This window comes from Struthio camelus, chromosome W, assembly GCF_040807025.1.
Source record: "Struthio camelus isolate bStrCam1 chromosome W, bStrCam1.hap1, whole genome shotgun sequence".
NCBI lineage: Eukaryota > Metazoa > Chordata > Aves > Struthioniformes > Struthionidae > Struthio > Struthio camelus.
In genome coordinates this window covers 8,206,271-8,226,335 of record NC_090981.1, presented here as the reverse complement: position 1 = coordinate 8,226,335, position 20,065 = coordinate 8,206,271, and the positions used below count along the sequence as shown (strand labels likewise).

Here is a 20,065-nt window from a genome sequence, read left to right as displayed (position 1 = left end):
GCTGGATGGGACACTAATGTCAAAAGCACAGCAGCCTGAAAGTTTTGACACGCAAAGTGTCCATGTACTATGGAAATATTAAGCAGTACTCATTTTGGATGAAAGTCTACTATGAATGGGTCCAATAAAAGCTTTGCTACTAATTGCTCTGTGGACACCACCACTGCAACACAGATGCACTGTATCTACAAAGAACACTATTTCCTTGCCTAGACCAGCAACCTTAGTTTAAATATATTTCTCTATAAAAACAAATTAAATTAAAGTCACCAAATAATGCTTAATAGAATGTTATTTTATGTTGCTTTGCTTAACTTTTTGCTCCTTTTCACTTAAGTAAAGAAATATCCTGTTTAAATACCCTTCCTTTAAGATATCTGGCAGTCTTACCAATCACACCTTCCTTTTCCACTCACAAATCTTCCCCCTCTAACAATCTCTTACACTTCCAAAATTAAGTCAGTAATAGAAATACACAATTTCCCAACATCAGACTAAAACAAAATCTTAGCTGGCAACATATTAGAACATGTCTCCGTCATGATAAAAACTTGGTTTGCTTACTTCCATCACAGAACATCTCTCTTGTATTCTACCAGGGATTTCAAAATTCAGTATGAATAAATTGACCATATTTCTCAGGAAGATCTAAAGTGGTAAATTACACTGAAGACATAAGATTGGATCTTTAGATTTAAAACTAGTCATTTCACAAAATAATGAGTTTTTCATAAATAATGTTGAGCTGTGCATTTAAATCAGTTTAAGATTATCAAAACATTGTGAAAGAGTACTTAATACTTTTCGTATCACACACTTTCATATATCTGCAGCTGAAAAGAATTTTTCTTTTAAAGAAAGCCGCCTTCCACAAAGTAGTGGCAACACAGGTAGTAACAATAGCTTATTTCTGTTGACAGGACAGTGATTTTGTAAGAGCTCCATCAATACATGGTATACTGTTGAAGTATGCCACAGTCTGTGGCACAAGAATAACTTACTATTAAAAGAATATAAGATATACAACAAAGGATAAATACATAGTCATGTTTCATTTTGTACATTTGCTACAGTCTATTCAAATTGATTAGTAGACATAAATAGTTAATACTTAGCTGCAAGTATACACAATTATTTCATTTTTAAATGTTTGCATGTGTACCCAGGGCCTAATTTACTGGTTATTAACTTCATAAGAGCCACTACTAAGATATTATTAGACCAAACTAATTCCTAGTTCTGTTTTTTTGAATAGCAGAAATAGAAGAGAGATCACTGAATCAGGAGTTTTAAATACAATTGGGGAAGGAATAGTAGCCTAACTGGTATCACCTGATAAAAGAAAGTCCAGAACTGTTTATGCTTTATGCTTAGTCATCTACCCTCACCAATACTACAGACAGCAGATTTAGTATTTTGCTAGAGATACTGAGGATTATTTTACATTGTTCTCTCCTATTTTACATTAAATAGGATTGAAGCCCATGTTCTAGTATTAGAAAATAAGGTTACAAATAAAAGCTAACATTTATTAAAAACAAATCATGTCATATCAACCTAATTTCCTTTTATGATAAGCAACAGACTCTGTAGATAAAGCATCTGCTTTTCTCCTGTTTTGGCTTTGCCTGCACTATCATACATGATCTCATTACATTATTTAACAAGTTGATGTCTGTCAGTTGAAACTTTGCATCTGACCATGTGTGGTGTTAGTGACTTGTGAAATAAAAGGTAAAATATTTCTCAGTGTTTTTGCATACTTTAACATACACTTTTAAGAGGCCTAATGTTTATTTTGTATAAGCACTTACTGCGCATATGTTTTATGCAGTATGTCAGTTTAGGTCTTGGCAGCTCAAGGCTATTTTTCATCAATATCTGTACTCAGAGGAAACACTCAATCTGTAAGTAAAAGGAGCCACATGTGTTTTCATTAAATATCTATTGAAATATATTTTTTAAATGTTTTAAATAAGTGGATCCTTATTTATACTTTCTACTTAATGGCAATGCATTTTCTTGTTTGTAGAAACTGTATGAGGGCAACTACAAAAAAAGCTGGTACCAGGGGGTAAATTATCTAAAGCGTTTGTTTAGGTAGCCAGCAGCACAAGGACTGCTATGTTTTTCTTTACAATAAATGCCAGATTTGGGGTTTAATAGCAATAATATTTGCCCTTTTTTATATATAGTACTGATTTGTTAAATGATGATTGCACTGTAATTGTAAATATTAAATGAAACTTTCTTATATGCAGAAAAGTCAGTTGTGAACATTTAGCTTGTAATTAGTTATTACCTAAGTGCTGTTAGTAGAATAGAATACTTCCTTTTAATTATCATAAATCAGACTTTCCCATCACAGATACTTTGTACATATGCATATTTTCACCTTAATGTTTTAAGATTTTTAATTCAAAAGACATCACCTGTGTCTGAGGCTTCAACCCAGACAGACCCTCTGACAGCAGAGGCAGCTCTACAGGTGTCAGGCTGCAGGGAGTGCCTGGGGCCTCTCTGTGAGGCCTGGGCTGACAGACAGCTCTCCTGTGGAAGGTGTGCTGTGGTTGACCAGTTGTGTCATCAGGTAAAGGAGTTATGGGAGGAAGTCAGTAGGCTGCGTAGCATCTGAGAAGATGAGCAGGAGATGGACAGGGTATTCTCAGAGACTGTGCAGCTCCAGGAGTCCCCGCCCCCCACTGCAGCAGAGTTGCTGGAGGGCTCTGTGCTGTGTGTAACGGTACATCATAACGCTGTCGAAGAGGGCTGGAAGCTGGTGACCTCTCATAGAAGGAGAAAGGCTCTTGCTCCTCCTCAAGATTTGCCTTTGAAGAACAAGTTCAGCACCCTCCAAGCTGAGGAGGAGCTGGGCATGGCTCCAAGGGAGGCAACTGGCCTGCCAGACCCTGTGCCATGCAGGAACACCTGGAAGCAGCAGTGAGTGATTGTTGTGGGTGACTCCCTGCTGCAGGGGACAGAGGCACCTATCTGCTGCCCTGACCTCTTGTCTAGAGAGGTCTGCTGCCTGCCAGGGGCTTGAATACGAGATGTCATGGAAAGACTGCCAAGGCTTGTCCATGCATCAGACTACTACCCTCTGCTGCTCTTCCATGTGGGTGCTAATGACACCAAGGGCAAATTGGAAATCATCAAACAGGACTTCAGAGCTCTGGGAATGGTGGTCAAGGGTCTGGGAGCCCAGGTCGTTTTCCCCTCAATCTTGCCAGTGAGGGGGAAGGATGGGAGGAGGAGTAGATGAGTTTTTCCAAGTTAACAACTGGCTGTGCCACTGGTGTTGGCAGCAGGGCTTTGGTTTCTACGACCATGGGACCCTGTTTGAAGATCGACAGCTGATGGAGAGAGATGGGATCCACCTTACCAAGCAGGGCACGTGTGTCTTTGCCAACAGGTTGGCCAGCCTGGTAAGGAGGGCTTTAAACTAGGAGAGATGGGGGAAGGGGAGTGGGATAGTGACAGGGTAGTCAGTAAAACACCGCTCAAGTCAGGATGCCTCCTGTGAGTGCATACAGCCAGGGGAGACAGCATGGGACATGGCTATGGAGGATCCTCTTGCAGCCCTCCTGGGAAGCTTACATGCTTGACTGGCTCTCTGAAGTGCCTGTACACCAATGCACGCAGCATAGGGAATAAGCAGGAAGAACTAGAGATCTGTGTGCGGTCACAGGGCCATGATCTCATTGCGGTTACAGAGACATGGTGGGATAGCTCACATGACTGGAATGCTGTCAGGGATGGCTATGTGCTTTTTAGGAAAGACAGGCCAGGAAGGCGAGGTGGTGGAGTTGCCCTTTATGTGAGGGAGCAACTGGAATGTATGGAGCTCTGCCTGGGGGTGGATGAAGAGCAAGTTGAGAGCCTATGGGTAAGGATTAAAGGGCAGGCTAACATGGGTGACATGGTTGTGGGGGTTTACTGCAGGCCACCTGATCAGGAAGAGGAAGTAGATGAGGCCTTCTCATGAGGTAGGGCCCTAGAAGGAAGAGGGGTCCAAGAAAGCTGGTTAATATTCAAGCATCACTTCCTCCAGGCTCAAGAGCAGTGCATCCCTCTGAGTAAGAAGTCCAGCAAAGTGGGCAGGAGACCTGCATGGATGAGCAAGGAGCTCCTGGCAAAACTCCAACAGAAGAAGGAAGTCTACAGAATGTGGAAAAGGGGACAGGCCCCTTGGGAGGAACATAGGGACATTGTCAGAGTCTGCAGGGATGCGACAAGGAAGGCTAAGGCCCATTCAGAATTAAATCTGGCAAGGGATGTCAAGGACAGCAAGAAGGGCTTCTTCAAATACATCAATAGCAAAAGGAAGACTAGGGAAAATGTGGGCCTGCTGCTGAATGGGGTGGGTGCCCTGATGACGAAGGATACAGAGAAGGCAGAGTTGCTGAATGCCTTCTTTGCTTCAGTCTTCACTGCTAAGGCCAGCCCTCAGGAATTCCAGGCCCTGGGGACAAGAGAGGAAGGCTGGAGAAAGGAAGACTCTCCCTTGGTCGAGGAGGATCAGGTTAGAGATCTTTTGTCCAAACTTGACATCCACAAATCCATGGACCCCGATGGGATGCACCCACGAGTGCTGAGGGAGCTGGTGGATGTTATCGCTAGGCCACTCTCCATCACCTTTGAAAGGTCCTGGAGATCAGGAGAGGTGCCTGAGGACTGGAAGAAACCAAGGTCACTCCAGCCTTCAGAAAGGGCAAGGAGGAGGAGCCAGGGAACTACAGGCCTGTCAGCCTCACCTCCCTCCCTGGAAAGGTGATGGAACAGCTCATCCTGGAGGTCCTCACTAAGCATGTGGAGGACAGGAAGGTGATCAGGAGTAGTCAGCATGGATTCACCAAGGGGAAATCATGCTTGACCAATCTGATAGCCTTCTATGATGGAATGACTGGCTGGGGAGATGAGGGGAGAGCAGTGGATGTTGTCTCCCTGGACTTCAGCAAGGCTTTTGACACTGTCTCCCATCACATCCTCATAGACAAGCTCAGGAAGTGTGGGCTGGAGGAGTGGACAGTGAGGTGGATTGAGACCTGGCTGGATGGCAGAGCTCAGAGGGTTGTGGTCAGTGGTGCGGAGTCTAGTTGGAGGCCTGTAGCTAGCGGTGTCCCCCAGGGGTCAGTCCTGGGTCCAGTCTTGTTCAATGTATTCATCAGTGACCTGGATGAAGGGACAGAGTGCCCCCTCAGCAAGTTTGCTGATGATAGAAAACTGGGAGGAGTGGCTGACACACCAGAGGGCTGTGCTGCCATTCAGAGGGACCTGGACAGGCTGGAGAGCTGGGCGGAGAGGAACCTCCTGAAGTTCAACAAAGGCAAGTGCAGGGTCCTGCACCTGGGGAGGAATAACCCCAGGCAGCAGTACAGGCTGGGGGCTGACCTGCTAGAAAGCAGCTCTGCAGAGAAGGACCTGGGAGTCCTGGTGGACAAGTTAATCATGAGCCAGCAGTATGCCCTTGGGGCCAAGAAGGCCAATGGTCTCCTGGGCTGCATTAGGCAGAGTGTTGCCAGCAGGTCGAGGGAGGTGATCCTGCCCCTCTACTCAGCCCTGGTGAGGCCTCACCTGGAGTCCTGTGTCCAGTGCTGGGCTCCCCAGTACAAGAGAGACATGGCACTACTGGAGAGAGTCCAGCGGAGGGCTACAAAGATGATGAGGGGACTGGAGCATCTCTCCTATGAAGAAAGGCTGAGAGAGCTGGGCCTGTTCAGCCTGGAGAAGAGAAGACTGAGGGGGGATCTCATCAACATGTATAAGTATCTGAAGGGAAGGTTTCAAGAGGATGGGACCAGCCTCTTCTCCGTGGTGCCCAGGGACAGGACAAGAGGCAACAGGCACAAACTGAAACACAGGAAGCTCCATCTAAACCTGATGAATAACTTCTTTCCTGTGAGGGTGACAGAGCATTGGAACAGGTTGCCCAGAGAGGTAGTGGAGTCTCCTTCCCTGGAGATATTCAAAACCCACCTGGATGTGATCCTGGGCAATATGCTCTAGAGGACCCTGCTTGAGCAGGGAGGTTGGACTGGATGATCTCCAGAGGTCCCTTCCAACCTAAACCATTCTGTGATTCTGTGAAAAGAATGGTTTGTGAAGGTTATGAGTCTATCAGTACTTTAAAAGTAAATCAGACTGTCATCTGCTACAGTTAATGCTACCATTTCTTCATACTTTGTCCTGTAATTATTAACATCATTAAAGAAAATCCACTTTTTACCTTATAGCAAAGGCTATTCTCATCCAAGAACAAAATTTAAAACTACTGAAGTTAAACACAAACACAAAGAAGTTGCTTAACACTGCAAGGTGGTCTATACCAGCTAGGTTAACTGTATAGACTCACTGCACAGTCAACACAGGTGCTTTTAAAGAAGGCTAAATTGCTGGGCAGAGGGATACCCATGCTAGTAAGAAAGTTTAAATACTGATTGTCTCCAAGCTTTCACCTTCTTCTACCAATTAGATACTTAATCAGCTGAAAATTAGATGCCCTCAGCCATTTAGATTCTAATTCTTACTTTTGGAGTAGTCACAGAACTGAGGCAGATTTCTTTTTCTTTGGCACAATGGCCTTGTGGTGAGAGGTCCCCTCAGAAAAATAGGGAAATACCCTTGCCCTGAACGGCCTCATATCTGTAACTCATACATTCTATGAATGTCTCAGTTGATCGTCCAACCAGACTGTACTCCCAAAGCAGATGACATTTGGGAAGCCTGTGTCTTACCTTACCCCTTTTAATATTCACAAAATACTACTTTTACTTTTTTTTTTAAATCAAAGGGTTTTGTCCTCAAAAATAGTGTAAAAGTTAGATTTTTGTATTCATTTGCCACAAAACAATAGACTGTATATTGCTGTTGCTTTAAGTAGTATTTTCCAATGAAACAGTATTTTCTTCCACCATCCTGTAACACTGCAATACAGTAAAAGGTATTTTAAAGCCAGTATTAACAGTGACTTGTATTACAATATGAAACCTATGATAAAGTCCTTCTCCTAAATAACTTACACATGCAATACAGATAACAGAAGAAGCAGGTGATCCATGAGCCGATGAGGGGAAATGCTCTGTGGGACCTGCTACTTGCAAAAAGGAAGAACTGAAATAGGAAGGTCGAGGGTGGTCTGGCTGCAGTGGCCATGAGTTGCAGAGTTTAAAATTCTGGGAGAAGTGATGAGAAAGACAAATAATAAAATTGCAACCCTCGACCTTCAGGAGAGCAGACTGCAGCTTATTTAGGGATCTACTTGGATCTAATGAGAGATAGCCCCGGAGGGTAGAAAGGCCCAGGGCAGCTCATTGCTCTTCAAGGATGACCTCTTTAAAGCACGACAGCCCACTGGAACACAGAAAGCCAAGCAAGCATGGCAGGAGGCTGGCACAGGTGAACAGGGAACCCCTGACTGAGCTCAGACACAGAAAAGGAAGAACATAGGGACATTGCTCAAGCATGCAAGCATGAGAAGGGGAAACAAAAAGGGCTTCTGTAAGTACAGCAGCAAAAGGAAGGCTGAGAAAAAAAATCTCAGCTCACTCTTCAATGGGGCAAGGGACCTAGTGACAAAGGACATGGAAAAGACTGCGGCACTTGGGGGTTTTTGCCTTGGTTTTTAATAGTTAAGGTCTGCTTTCCGGCCTCCTATTTCCCCAAGCCTACTAACAGTCTGTGGAAATGTAGTATTGCCCTCTGTAGGGGAAGATGCAGTCAGGGAGTACTCAACCCAGTGGACATTAAAATGCCACAGGACCAGACAGGGTGCAGCTGAGGGTGCTGAAGGGAGCTGACTGATGTCATTGCAAGGCTACTCTCTATCATATGGCAAAGATAACGGCAATCACAGGAGGTTCCCGATGACTGGAAAAAAGCAACTCTCACCCATCTTCAAGGAGAAGAAAGAGGAAGATCCAGGGAACTACAGACTGGGCAGCCTGACCTCAGTCCCTGTGAAGGTTAGAGCCAATCCTTCCTGAAGCCATATCGAGGCATACAAAGGAAAAGAAGGTGATTGGGAACAGCCAGCATGGGTTTACCAAGGGCAAATCATGCCTGACCGATCTGATTATCTTCTACAATGAGATTACTGACTGTGTGGATAAGGGGAAAGCAATGGAGAAGGCACCAAACTCGGGGGACAGTCAATACACTAGAGGACAGGGACCTTGGCAGGCTGGAGAAATAGACTGACAGAAACCTCATTAAGTTCAAGAAAGGCAAATGCAAAGTCCTTCATCTGGGTGGGAATAACCCCATGCAACAATATAGGCTGGAGGCCAGCTAGTTAGAAAACAGCTTTACGGAGTAAGACCTGCGTGCCCTGAAGGACAAGCTGAACATTGAGTCAGCAGTGTGCCCTTGCAGCAAAGACAACCAAACACATACCAGGCTGGATTAGAAAGAATAGCAAGCAGGTCCAGGAAAGTGATCCTTCAGCACTTGTGAGACTGCATGTGCAATACTGTGTCCAGTTTTGGGCTCCCTAGTACAAGAAAGACAATGACATAGTGGAGCAGGTCCAGCAGATGGCTGCCAGGGTCTTCAGGAGGCTGAAGCATCTGAGAGAACTGGGTTTGTTCAGCCTTGAGAAGAGGCTAAGAAACAGAAATAGGACAGATTCTGACAGAACACACTGCAATTTTGCACTGTTAGAAAACTCAATGTGAATAGGAAAAATTCCTTAAGGACAAAGGAATAAAAAAATGACACACTGATACAGAAGTCTACTACACATACATCTATACAAGAAGGAAAATTTGTAAAAGAACTTCTACCTCTTACTTTGAATTGAAAAAAGAGTTTCAATGTCAGGCTGCCCTTAACCTCTAGTTTGCTGTCATTATTCCTAGCATTCTGTTTCTTCTAGGACTATAATGCAGAGAATTGGATCTGAAATTAATATTTACTTTTTAAAGCCCATTTTGCCCTTTCCTCCCTGGTAAATACATTTAAGTTTGCCTGACACCAGATAACCCCAAAATACTTCATGGTAAGTCACTCTTCTCTCCCTGCAGGGAAAAGCTTAAAGTTATTAATATTTTATTACTATTCCATCTAAGAGTGTTCCATTCTCTACTTAACTTCAGGTCATATCAGTAGGAGAATTTTCACAGAAGTATAAATTTAATGTGAAGTCACAGTAACACTTTCAGACTGGATACCCTTTAGGAAATCCTTTATCCTTTAATATTCCTAACTGGTATTTTAAGATGACATTATTACAACTAGTTGTTGCTTCCTTAGAACGCCATCTTCATTCAACAAGAAAGAAGCTGCCGGGTTATAAACACAGGCATCACTGTGGCCAAATTTGGTATCTAGTAGGATTAGCCTTGTCCTCAAGCTGTTCTCGCCAGCCTTGTTTATTTGGAATCCTGCCACGTTCTCTGATCTAGCCACTGCCTTGCTCTATGTTCTGAGAGTGAATACCCTTAATGGAAGCAGGGCACAATTAAGTTTCTCACAGAATTTTCTTCCTTCTACTACCTTGCCTTAGTGACGGAGGTTTTAAATGAGATCATCTGATGCAGATAACTGGCAGAGCCAAAACCAATTTATTGCTTTCAGTTTCTGTAACAGCTGAAAAAGGCAGCAAGAGCAAACTTTCATCATTTATATTAATAACATCCAAGACTTCATGTGACAACATTGTAGGTTTCATACTCTAAAAGTGAATTAGGTAGAAGTTTCCATTGTGATCAGTAACGAAAGAATGCAGTTATTTTTCCATTAATGTGAAAACATTCCTGAAGAACACATCTTCTGAATTTGAATAGAGAGACAGAAACACTGCAGATGTAGAAGTCTACTTGACAGCTGAAAAAAAATGTTAGCAAGAAAAAGTGGATGTGTGAAATAACATGAAGAAGGGAAGAGCAGGAACTGCTTTCTGCTAGAGGGTTACATGTAACTCAGGGCTGCCATGGCAATTGACTTCAGCAGCTTTTACAGGAACTCTGTTGTACTCCCTAGCAGAAGCATGGTCATACATTTGTTCCTGATCATTTCCAGAATCTGTGAAGGATGCAGCTTGTTCCCTGAATTTGGCCCATAATAAGAGCTCTTGATTATTTGAAAGACTGAGACATGCACCACTGCCTGACACGTAGAGGCAATATACATACAGACAGAGCAAAACTGTTAGGACTAGTAATAAAGATGATTAAGTGGATTAAGCATGAACCAATGACTTGAATTTGGTACACACAATCACATATGGCATTTTCTGTTTGACATGCTGCCCTTAACTGAGCATGTGTTCTCAAAATCACTTCCTTTCATTCTTGTCTGAAAGTTACAAAACCATGTAATACTTATCATTAATTCTGTAGGCTCAAATAAAGACATGGAATCATTATATGCCAGAAAATTACATTGAAGTATTTACAGTGCAAAGTCAAGCACTAAACAGCTAGACAGTATTGAGATTTATGTTGCTTGTTCTTAAGAACATGCACAGCAGTAGCCTTCCAGGAAGAACATTCTAAAAATGAAGACAAGAACAATGGGGGGAGGGGGAAAGGAAAAGTTAGAAAAATAACACAGTGCCTTTAAGGCAAAGGACAGTGAAACATGAACTTCTTTTAGCAGAGATGACTAATCCTTAATACAGATTCAAAAAAAAAGGGGGAGGGCAGGTGTGACTTGATCAGCTGATAACACTTAATTTGATTCCATTTAAGTGGTTTGAATGACATCACTCTTGCTTTACACAAGTAGAATAAAAACCATGGACTATTAGTCTAGCTGAAACTTTAAGGTCTCTTCACCTTTTTTCAGGGTAAACCCAAAACTTTGAAGGAAATTAAGCTATTTCCATAACTTATAATACAAAAAATGAAGAAGTTGCCATAAAACTGCACTAGAGGCTTATAGTTAGCTGTATTTCTTGTTAAAGAGATTACATGAGATGAAGCTTGGTCAGTTCCCTAACTAACAATTTTTTCTGAAATATTAATCAAAGATCCAGCAACACAGGTTTCACAAAGACAAAAGCCTTTGCTGTTATAGTTCTAAATGATGCATAATCCCCAACAGACTCTCAGAAAATAAGAGCTCAAAGATGACTCATAGGGTCATGGCTTGCTCAGGTTCTCTTTAGAGTAGAGAGGAAAGGGGGAGGAGAGGAAGGAAAAGGACACAGGAATTCATGCATTTTTTAACTGTATGAAATAAAGCCTAAAAAGGCATATGTCTTACAAAGCTTTCCCATTCCCAATAATGACAATCTCTTACAGTAGTTTCAAATGGCCTAGCAGCCATTATTTAGAGAAGGAAGAGACTACCAAAAAAAGAAATTGCCAGTCCAATTGGAAAATCCCTCTTTTAGCTACCAATTTTATATTCTTAGCAAGTTATATCAATATTGCACAGAATTCTCTTGCCACTGGTCCTCTACCCCAGACAGGATTTTTAATTCTACTGTTTTCAAAAAACAAAGTAGAGAGTAAAGGAAGAAAGAAAAAACAAGCAATCCATTTCTGATACTCTATACACACAATAAGGTGTATATTTTCCTTTGAAAGGGACTAAAGAGCTTCCATCAAAAAGTTTTCATTTAAACTTTAATTGGCTTTTTTAAAAATACATTCTAAAAGCAGAAATTTAAAAAAAACAAACTTAAGGCTAACATAGGTATACATGTACAACATATATGGAGCACAAGTATACAACTACACTGTGAAGAGATTAGACTAGTAAATACTATAAAAGCTAATTAATAAGGTTGGCTGTGGGTTCAAAACTATTAGTAATGATTAAGAAGACAATAATAAATTCCCCATGTTATGGTCATTCTTTTCTATTAATAAAGGATTTTTAAATATTTTGAGGGGTTTTTTTTAAACAAGTACAAAGATTTTTATCCCATTTAAGTATACACTGTTTTTTCTCACCTGAATATTGAAAGTAAGATGATCCTTCACTTCAAGTTCTTGCACACTGATTATGCATATAAATTTTCAAGTTGGCATAGTCAGAAGTGACTTTGCATCTAAACAATAATTCTTTGTTTCATCGCTTTCCTCTGAGAAGAGACTGGCAGTCTCCAATAACTACCTTTTAAAAATCAGGTTAGTAATCATCCTTTTAAGTGTAAGAATGAGCTAATCTTCTCTTTGTTATCACTTTCCTGACAAAATCTGCTACTCCAGATCACCAGTCAAGAACACGGAGAATTTTGCAGAATAAAAGTGATACATTAATCTCTCAAGTCAAACATGTTTGAAGTTTATTTAAATATGATCACCATAAGAAACAAACCACTAAATTCCTCCCCCTCCCCCTGCCAGTCATCTCCTCCTCTCATTTTTCCACTATTTTTCTCGAGAGAGAAAAGACGTATCACTGAACTTTTAATTTAACTTTCAACAGTCCCCTGGGGGAAATCTTGACTGAAATTTTTCCTAATCCACATTCTACAAGTTTTCACACATTATTTATACAAACATTTCTTCAATTGTTCCAGATGCCTTGCATCAGCATCATGTAGAATTAATACAGTGGCTTTAGACTGAAAAGAATTAAGCTCTATAGTCATCAAACAACAGAGATCTATTGTCTTTGACATTTTTCTAAACCATCCTTAAGCTTTGCATGTGAAGTAGGATCTTTTTTTCAGTATATTCATTTCAGGCACTGAAAATCCAATCAAACTTGTCAGAATATCATCAGCAAAATCTACTTCTAGATAAGCCGAACCATCACAAATTTTTGCCTTTATACCCCAGGACCCATTGCTGCTTGTGAGCTTTCCAGTAAGAGTTACAATAAAACATCTGACTTTCAGAACTGTAACAGTTTCTGGGTTTTTTGCAAGGAGAACAGAAATGTATGTGAAAGGTGGAGAATCTAAATCAAGATCATGAGCACAACAATCAAGAGCGCAGCAAACAGACAGCAGTGTCTGGGCTCTGCTTGGGCCTTTTGTGGGCCTTGTTGGAAGTTGAGGAGGCTTTCTGGCGACCCCTGAGGAACTAGACAGTGCTTGCTGCTAGCAGGAAGGGAGAGCTGGGCAAGAGCTCCTGCAGGGGGCCTTGACTTGACTTCTCCTGGGAAGCTCTAGCCAGGTGGGGCTGCTGCTAACGAGCTCTCTGGGCTGCCCTGGTCAGAGGGAGTTGGGGCTTTTGTTTCAGGTGGCTCCTGATTGGGTGGGTTAAGCACCCTTGTGAGTCCCTGCTAGGCAGGGGCCTATATAAGAGCCAGGCCTAGAATACAGCTCCCAGAATGCAGCAAACAGAGGCAGCAGTTTGTGCAGAATGGTGCCAGAAGGCAAAGAAGGTACCTCTCCATTTTCCACAGTGGTGTGTCCTTCCCCAGGCATGGTCATGACATGCTGCAGAGCATGTTCCCCAGTGGCTGCTGGAGTTGCTGCATCAGCTGTGTCTGAGGCTTCAACCCAGACAGACCCTCTGACAGCAGAGGCAGCTCTACAGGTGTCAGGCTGCAGGGAGTGCCTGGGGCCTCTCTGTGAGGCCTGGGCTGACAGACAGCTCTCCTGTGGAAGGTGTGCTGTGGTTGACCAGTTGTGTCATCAGGTAAAGGAGTTATGGGAGGAAGTCAGTAGGCTGCGTAGCATCTGAGAAGATGAGCAGGAGATGGACAGGGTATTCTCAGAGACTGTGCAGCTCCAGGAGTCCCCGCCCCCCACTGCAGCAGAGTTGCTGGAGGGCTCTGTGCTGTGTGTAACGGTACATCATAACGCTGTCGAAGAGGGCTGGAAACTGCTCACTTTTCATAGAAGGAGAAAGGCTCTTGCTCCTCCTCAAGATTTGCCTTTGAGGAACAAGTTCAGCACCCTCCAAGCTGAGGAGGAGCTGGGCATGGCTCCAAGGGAGGCAACTGGCCTGCCAGACCCTGTGCCATGCAGGAACACCTGGAAGCAGCAGTGAGTGATTGTTGTGGGTGACTCCCTGCTGCAGGGGACAGAGGCACCTATCTGCTGCCCTGACCTCTTGTCTAGAGAGGTCTGCTGCCTGCCAGGGGCTTGAATACGAGATGTCATGGAAAGACTGCCAAGGCTTGTCCATGCATCAGACTACTACCCTCTGCTGCTCTTCCATGTGGGTGCTAATGACACCAAGGGCAAATTGGAAATCATCAAACAGGACTTCAGAGCTCTGGGAATGGTGGTCAAGGGTCTGGGAGCCCAGGTCGTTTTCCCCTCAATCTTGCCAGTGAGGGGGAAGGATGGGAGGAGGAGTAGATGAGTTTTTCCAAGTTAACAACTGGCTGTGCCACTGGTGTTGGCAGCAGGGCTTTGGTTTCTATGACCATGGGACCCTGTTTGAAGATCAATAGCTGATGGGGAGAGATGGGATCCACCTCACCAAGCAGGGCACGTGCATCTTTGCCAACAGGTTGGCCAGCCTGGTAAGGAGGGCTTTAAACTAGGAGAGATGGGGGAAGGGGAGTGGGATAGTGACAGGGTAGTCAGTAAAACACCACTCGAGTCAGGATGCCTCCTGTGAGTGCATACAGCCAGGGGAGACAGCATGGGACATGGCTATGGAGGATCCTCTTGCAGCCCTCCTGAGAAGCTTACATGCTTGACTGGCTCTCTGAAGTGCCTGTACACCAATGCACACAGCATAGGGAATAAGCAGGAAGAATTACATCTGTGTGCAGTCGCAGGGCCATGATCTCGTTGCAGTTACAGAGACATGGTGGGATAGCTCACCTGACTGGAATGCTGTCAGGGATGGCTATGTGCTTTTTAGGAAGGACAAGCCAGGAAGGCGAGGAGGGGGAGTTGCCCTTTATGTGAGGGAGCAACTGGAATGTATGGAGCTCTGCCTGGGGGTGGATGAAGAGCAAGTTGAGAGCCTATGGGTAAGGATTAAAGGGCAAGCTAACATGGGTGACACTGTGGTGGGGGTTTACTGCAGGCCACCTGATCAGGAAGAGGTCATCAATGAGGCCTTCTACAGACAGCTGGAAGTAGCCTCATGATCACAGGCCCTGGTTCTCATGGGAGACTTGAACCACCCTGACATCTGCTGGGAAGAGAGCACAGCTAGGCACAAACAGTCCAAGAGGTTCCTGCAAAGCATTGAGGATAACTTCTTGACCCAGGTGGTGGAGAAGCCAACAAGGAGAGGTGTGCTGCTAGACCTTGTACCAACAAACAAAGAAGGGCTGGTTGGAGATGTGCAGGTTGGGGGCAGCCTTGGCTGCAGTGACCATGAGCTGGTGGAGTTCTGGATCCTGCAAGGAGGCAGCAGGGCAATAAGTAGGATCGCATCCCTGGACTTCAGGAGAGCAGACTTTGGCCTCTTCAGGGACCTCCCTAGGGGAATGTCATGAGGTAGGGCCCTAGAAGGAAGAGGGGTCCAGGAGAGCTGGTTAATATTCAAGCATTGCTTCCTCCAGGCTCAAGATGGGTGCATCCCTCTGAGTAAGAAGTCCAGCAAAGTGGGCAGGAGACCTGCATGGATGAGCAAGGAACTCCTGGCAAAACTCCAACAGAAGAAGGAAGTCTACAGAATGTGGAAAAGGGGACAGGCCCCTTGGGAGGAACATAGGGACATTGTCAGAGTCTGCAGGGATGCGACAAGGAAGGCTAAGGCCCATTCAGAATTAAATCTGGCAAGGGATGTCAAGGACAACAAGAAGGGCTTCTTCAAATACATCAATAGCAAAAGGAAGACTAGGGAAAACGTGGGCCCGCTGCTGAATGGGGTGGGTGCCCTGATGACGAAGGATACAGAGAAGGCAGAGTTGCTGAATGCATTCTCTGCTTCAGCCTTTACTGCTAAGGCCAGCCCTCAGGAATTCCAGGCCCTGGGGACAAGAGAGGAAGGCTGGAGAAAGGAAGACTCTCCCTTGGTCGAGGAGGATCGGGTTAGAGATCTTTTGTCCAAACTTGACACCCACAAGTCCATCGGCCCCGATGGGATGCACCCACGAGTGCTGAGGGAGCTGGCGGATGTTATCGCTAGGCCACTCACCATCATCTTGGAAAGGTCCTGGAGATCAGGAGAGGTGCCTGAGGACTGGAAGGAAGCCTATGTCACTCCAGCCTTCAAAAAGGGCAAGGAGGAGGAGCCAGGGAACTACAGGCCTGTCAGCCTCACCTCCATCCCTGGAAAGGTGATGGAACAGCTCCTCCTGGAGGTCATCACTAAGCATCTGGAGGACAAGAAGGTGATCAGGAGTAGTCAGCATGGATTCACCAAGGGGAAATCATGCTTGACCAGCCTGATATCTCCCCAGCCAGTCCTTCCATCATAGAAGACTGAGGGCAGAGCAGTGGATGTTGTCTCCCTGGACTTCAGCAAGGCTTTTGACACTGTCTCCCATCACATCCTCATAGGCAAGCTCAGGAAGTGTGGGTTGGAGGAGTGGACAGTGAGGTGGATTGAGACCTGGCTGGATGGCAGAGCTCAGAGGGTTGTGGTCAGTGGTGCGGAGTCTAGTTGGAGGCCTGTAGCTAGTGGTGTCCCCCAGGGGTCAGTCCTGGGTCCAGTCTTGTTCAATGTATTCATTGATGACCTGGATGAAGGGACAGAGTGCACCCTCAGCAAGTTTGCTGATGATAGAAAACTGGGGGGAGTGGCTGACACACCAGAGGGCTGTGCTGCCATTCAGAGGGACCTGGACAGGCTGGAGAGTTGGGTGGAGAGGAACCTCCTGAAGTTCAACAAAGGCAAGTGCAGGGTCCTGCACCTGGGGAGGAATAACCCCAGGCAGCAGTACAGGCTGGGGGCTGACCTGCTGGAAAGCAGCTCTGCAGAGAAGGACCTGGGAGTCCTGGTGGACAACAAGTTGACCATGAGCCAGCAATGTGCCCTTGGGGCCAAGAAGGCCAAGGGTATCCTGGGGGTGCATTAGGCAGAGTGTTGCCAGCAGGTGGAGGGAGGTGATCCTGCCCCTCTACTCAGCCCTGGGGAGGCCCCACCTGGAGTCCTGTGTCCAGTGCTGGGCTCCCCAGTACAAGAGAGACATGGCACTACTGGAGAGAGTCCAGTGGAGGGCTACAAAGATGCTGAGGGGACTGGAGCATCTCTCCTATGAAGAAAGGCTGAGAGAGCTGGAACTGCTCAGCCTGGGGAAGAGAAGACTGAGGGGGGATCTGATCAATGTGTACAAGTATCTGAAGGGAGGGTGTCAAGAGGATGGGGCCAGGCTCTTCTCAGTGGTGCCCAGGGACAGGACAAGAGGCAACGGGCACAAACTGAAACACAGGCAGTTCCATCTGAACACGAGGAGAAACTTCTTTCCTGTGAGGGTGACGGAGCCCTGGCACAGGTTGCCCAGAGAGGTAGTGGAGTCTCCTTCCCTGGAGATATTCAAAACCTGCCTGGATGTGATCCTGGGCAATATGCTCTAGAGGACCCTGCTTGAGCAGGGAGGTTGGACTGGATGATCTCCAGAGGTCCCTTCCAACCTCAACCATTCTGTGATTCTGCGATCATGCGTCTCTACTGCTTTGCCAGGAAAGATTTGTATATCGTGCTTCTGCTGATCTGCCTCTGGGTCAGTTTTTGAGAAACATACTGGCTCACTGTTTAGCAGCCTGCTGTCAGAAGTGATCTGAGATTTATTTCTGCTCTCAGCTAGATCTATATCATTGTGCCTTTCTTCAGGAGTATTATCCAAAGAGAAATCTGCAGAACTGTTGGTCTGATGTACGCTATTATGCTGTGAAGAGTTACTTGTACTCCAGTAGATACTTTTGGAAGAGAAGTATTTTGCTTACTGGTAGCTTCTACAGGTTTATCTCTGTTTCTTATCATTTGTTTCATAAGTGCCATTTGAAGATGAATTGCATGAGCTTCTAGACATATGTGCAAGTCTCTCAGTAACTAAACCTATGTTTCTGTTCCTGACCACTGGTGGCACTTCTTCCAGAAGCAAATCACCTTCCAAAGGAAAGTCATTTAAAAAGTCATCAGCATATTCCACGGGATGTGAAATTTGGTCATCTGAATGAGGAAAAGGACTTTCAAATTCTTGTTGCAAAACACTTCCACTAAGTGAACCTGAGATTGTGCTAAAATTATTGCTTCTACTGCAATACCCACTCTCTAAAAGTGTTTCATCATTTAAAGTGAATTCATCATTTTCCTCAAGACTGGCTAAAAGCTCTTCATCTGAAGGGCCTAGAGTTTGCCCTAATTCATCTACAGGCCTTGGAACAATTTGTTCATGATCAGTTCGTCCAACAGGATTAGGGTTCTCAGCTTCTCCAATTAATCTAGCAAGGACTCTTTCCTGAGTATGCTCCTCTAGAAGAGCATCCACTTCACTCCCCAACAATTTTACATTTTCTGGTTTAAGCAAAAGGACTCCAAGATGATATGCAATATCACCCTGTACAGTGATTTTTTTGTTCCTGGAGGAAGATTACTATGGAGGACAGGGACTGGTTGATATTCCATGCCCTGAATTTGATGTACCCCATCAGGTAGTTGCAGCATCAGCATTCGAGTAGGCTTTGCTTCCCAGGGCTTTTAGAATGCCTGAGTGTTGGCTGTTACTTTTTCATTTACAATACTTTTTCCTCTTAGCTTCTACAACTGGGAATATACTGGTTGGCTAACATCAACTAGAGAATCAATCTGTATTGAGTAGAAGCTAGACAATTCTCCTTTGGAGGCATCCAAGATGCAATCAGGCAAAATGGAATATTCCAAATCTCTTAGATCTATAAGAAGCCATTGCTCAAATATCTGTCTGTTAATCTGAGCTTGACTTAAGTTACTACTGCTTTTTTCTTCCTGGATCCAATTAATACATGCTTCCAGCCATGTCAAAGGAACTCTAACGTGACATGTGGATGAAAGCCAAGTTTCCACTCTTGCTGCAATGTTAGATGTAGACATTTTCTTTTAAGATAAAAGAAAAAAGTGAATTCCCTAGAAGAAAACCCAAAAAGACATATTTACTCTTCTGACAATTGCTGAAGTTACATGCATCTCACTGGCGTTATACAGAAATTTGCCATCAATTCAGTTCCATCATTCTAAGTGTGACAATGTAGAAGCAATTCCGTAGAACTGGAATGCTAAAAATAAACATACATTTCCAACATTTAAACAAGTAAACTCTGATCAGCATAAACAGCCTATGTAGTTTTCTCATCGTGGAGTATCAGGGAAGTACTGACACTTCTACAAGCAGCCCTTCTTGGTGGCTTCATCTTTTCTGTTGATTTGATTGGAAGTATATAAGGGAAATCATGTTGCTGTGGTTGGAAAGAGAGGGGATGAAAAAACCCCACAACATTTCTCCTCTTGACAGGTTTTTTTTGTTCCTGTGAGTGCTGCTGTTAACAGTAACTCTACTTTAGAAATTGATCTTATAAGTCATTGCCCTATCTCATTAGCACTGCTATGAATAAAGTGGGAGGCTTCATTTACAATACAAACAAGTGGGGATCTGTAAGCATTAGTACTACAGAGGTAATTTTTACACCTTAACTGGATGAAAGCTTTGGGACTGAAAAGAGAAGGCTAGCCTGAAATATCAGTGTTATCTGGAGACCAAATCCAGCCTTTGACTGCAGTACTATGAAATTTTGGCAGTAATTGTCTCAGGAACATCAGTGGTTAATAAACTCTGGCCTGTTGTTAGCTTTTGAAGTGACTAAGCACATTTAAGGTGTATAACTGTGCTTGGAACCTGTTTATCACCCTTAAGATGAAGGGCCAAAAAACCTCAAGGAGCACGATTTCTACACAGAACTACATCAAAAAATACTATAAGAATACTTAAGAAACACAAGGCTTGCCTTCTGCCATTAAAACCTGCAGCTAGGAAAAAAACAGTCTCCTTTAAGTTCTCCCAAATGCTCCTCCAGTTTAAAAAAAAAAAAAAAAAGTAACTGCACAATTTATTCCAGGTGAAATAACACGTTTACTCATCAATAGGTCTAAACCCGTGGGCCTCTTGTTAAGTAAGAGGCAGCATATTCCGCCTTTCCTGATGCAGTTTCCCATCGGGGGCGCTGGGTGCGCAGGCAGCCGCCCCTCGCGTGGCGCGGCCACCCCTTGCTGTGGGATACCCCCTCGAGCAGGGGTATCCTCTGCACACAGTCCCCCAAAACCCCGCACGCCCC

General features: G+C 44.4%; 1 protein-coding gene across 1 annotated transcript; it reads right to left on the bottom strand.

Moving 5' to 3' along the window:
- Positions 1-12,439: 12,439 nt before the first annotated feature.
- LOC104140649 (recQ-mediated genome instability protein 1) lies at positions 12,440-18,830 on the bottom strand. Its single transcript, XM_068926347.1, is given in 7 exon segments — positions 12,440-12,561; positions 12,564-12,621; positions 12,623-12,875; positions 17,435-17,666; positions 17,669-17,733; positions 17,735-18,333; positions 18,336-18,830. Coding segments are annotated over 7 exon segments (1,824 nt in total).
- Positions 18,831-20,065: the final 1,235 nt, after the last annotated feature.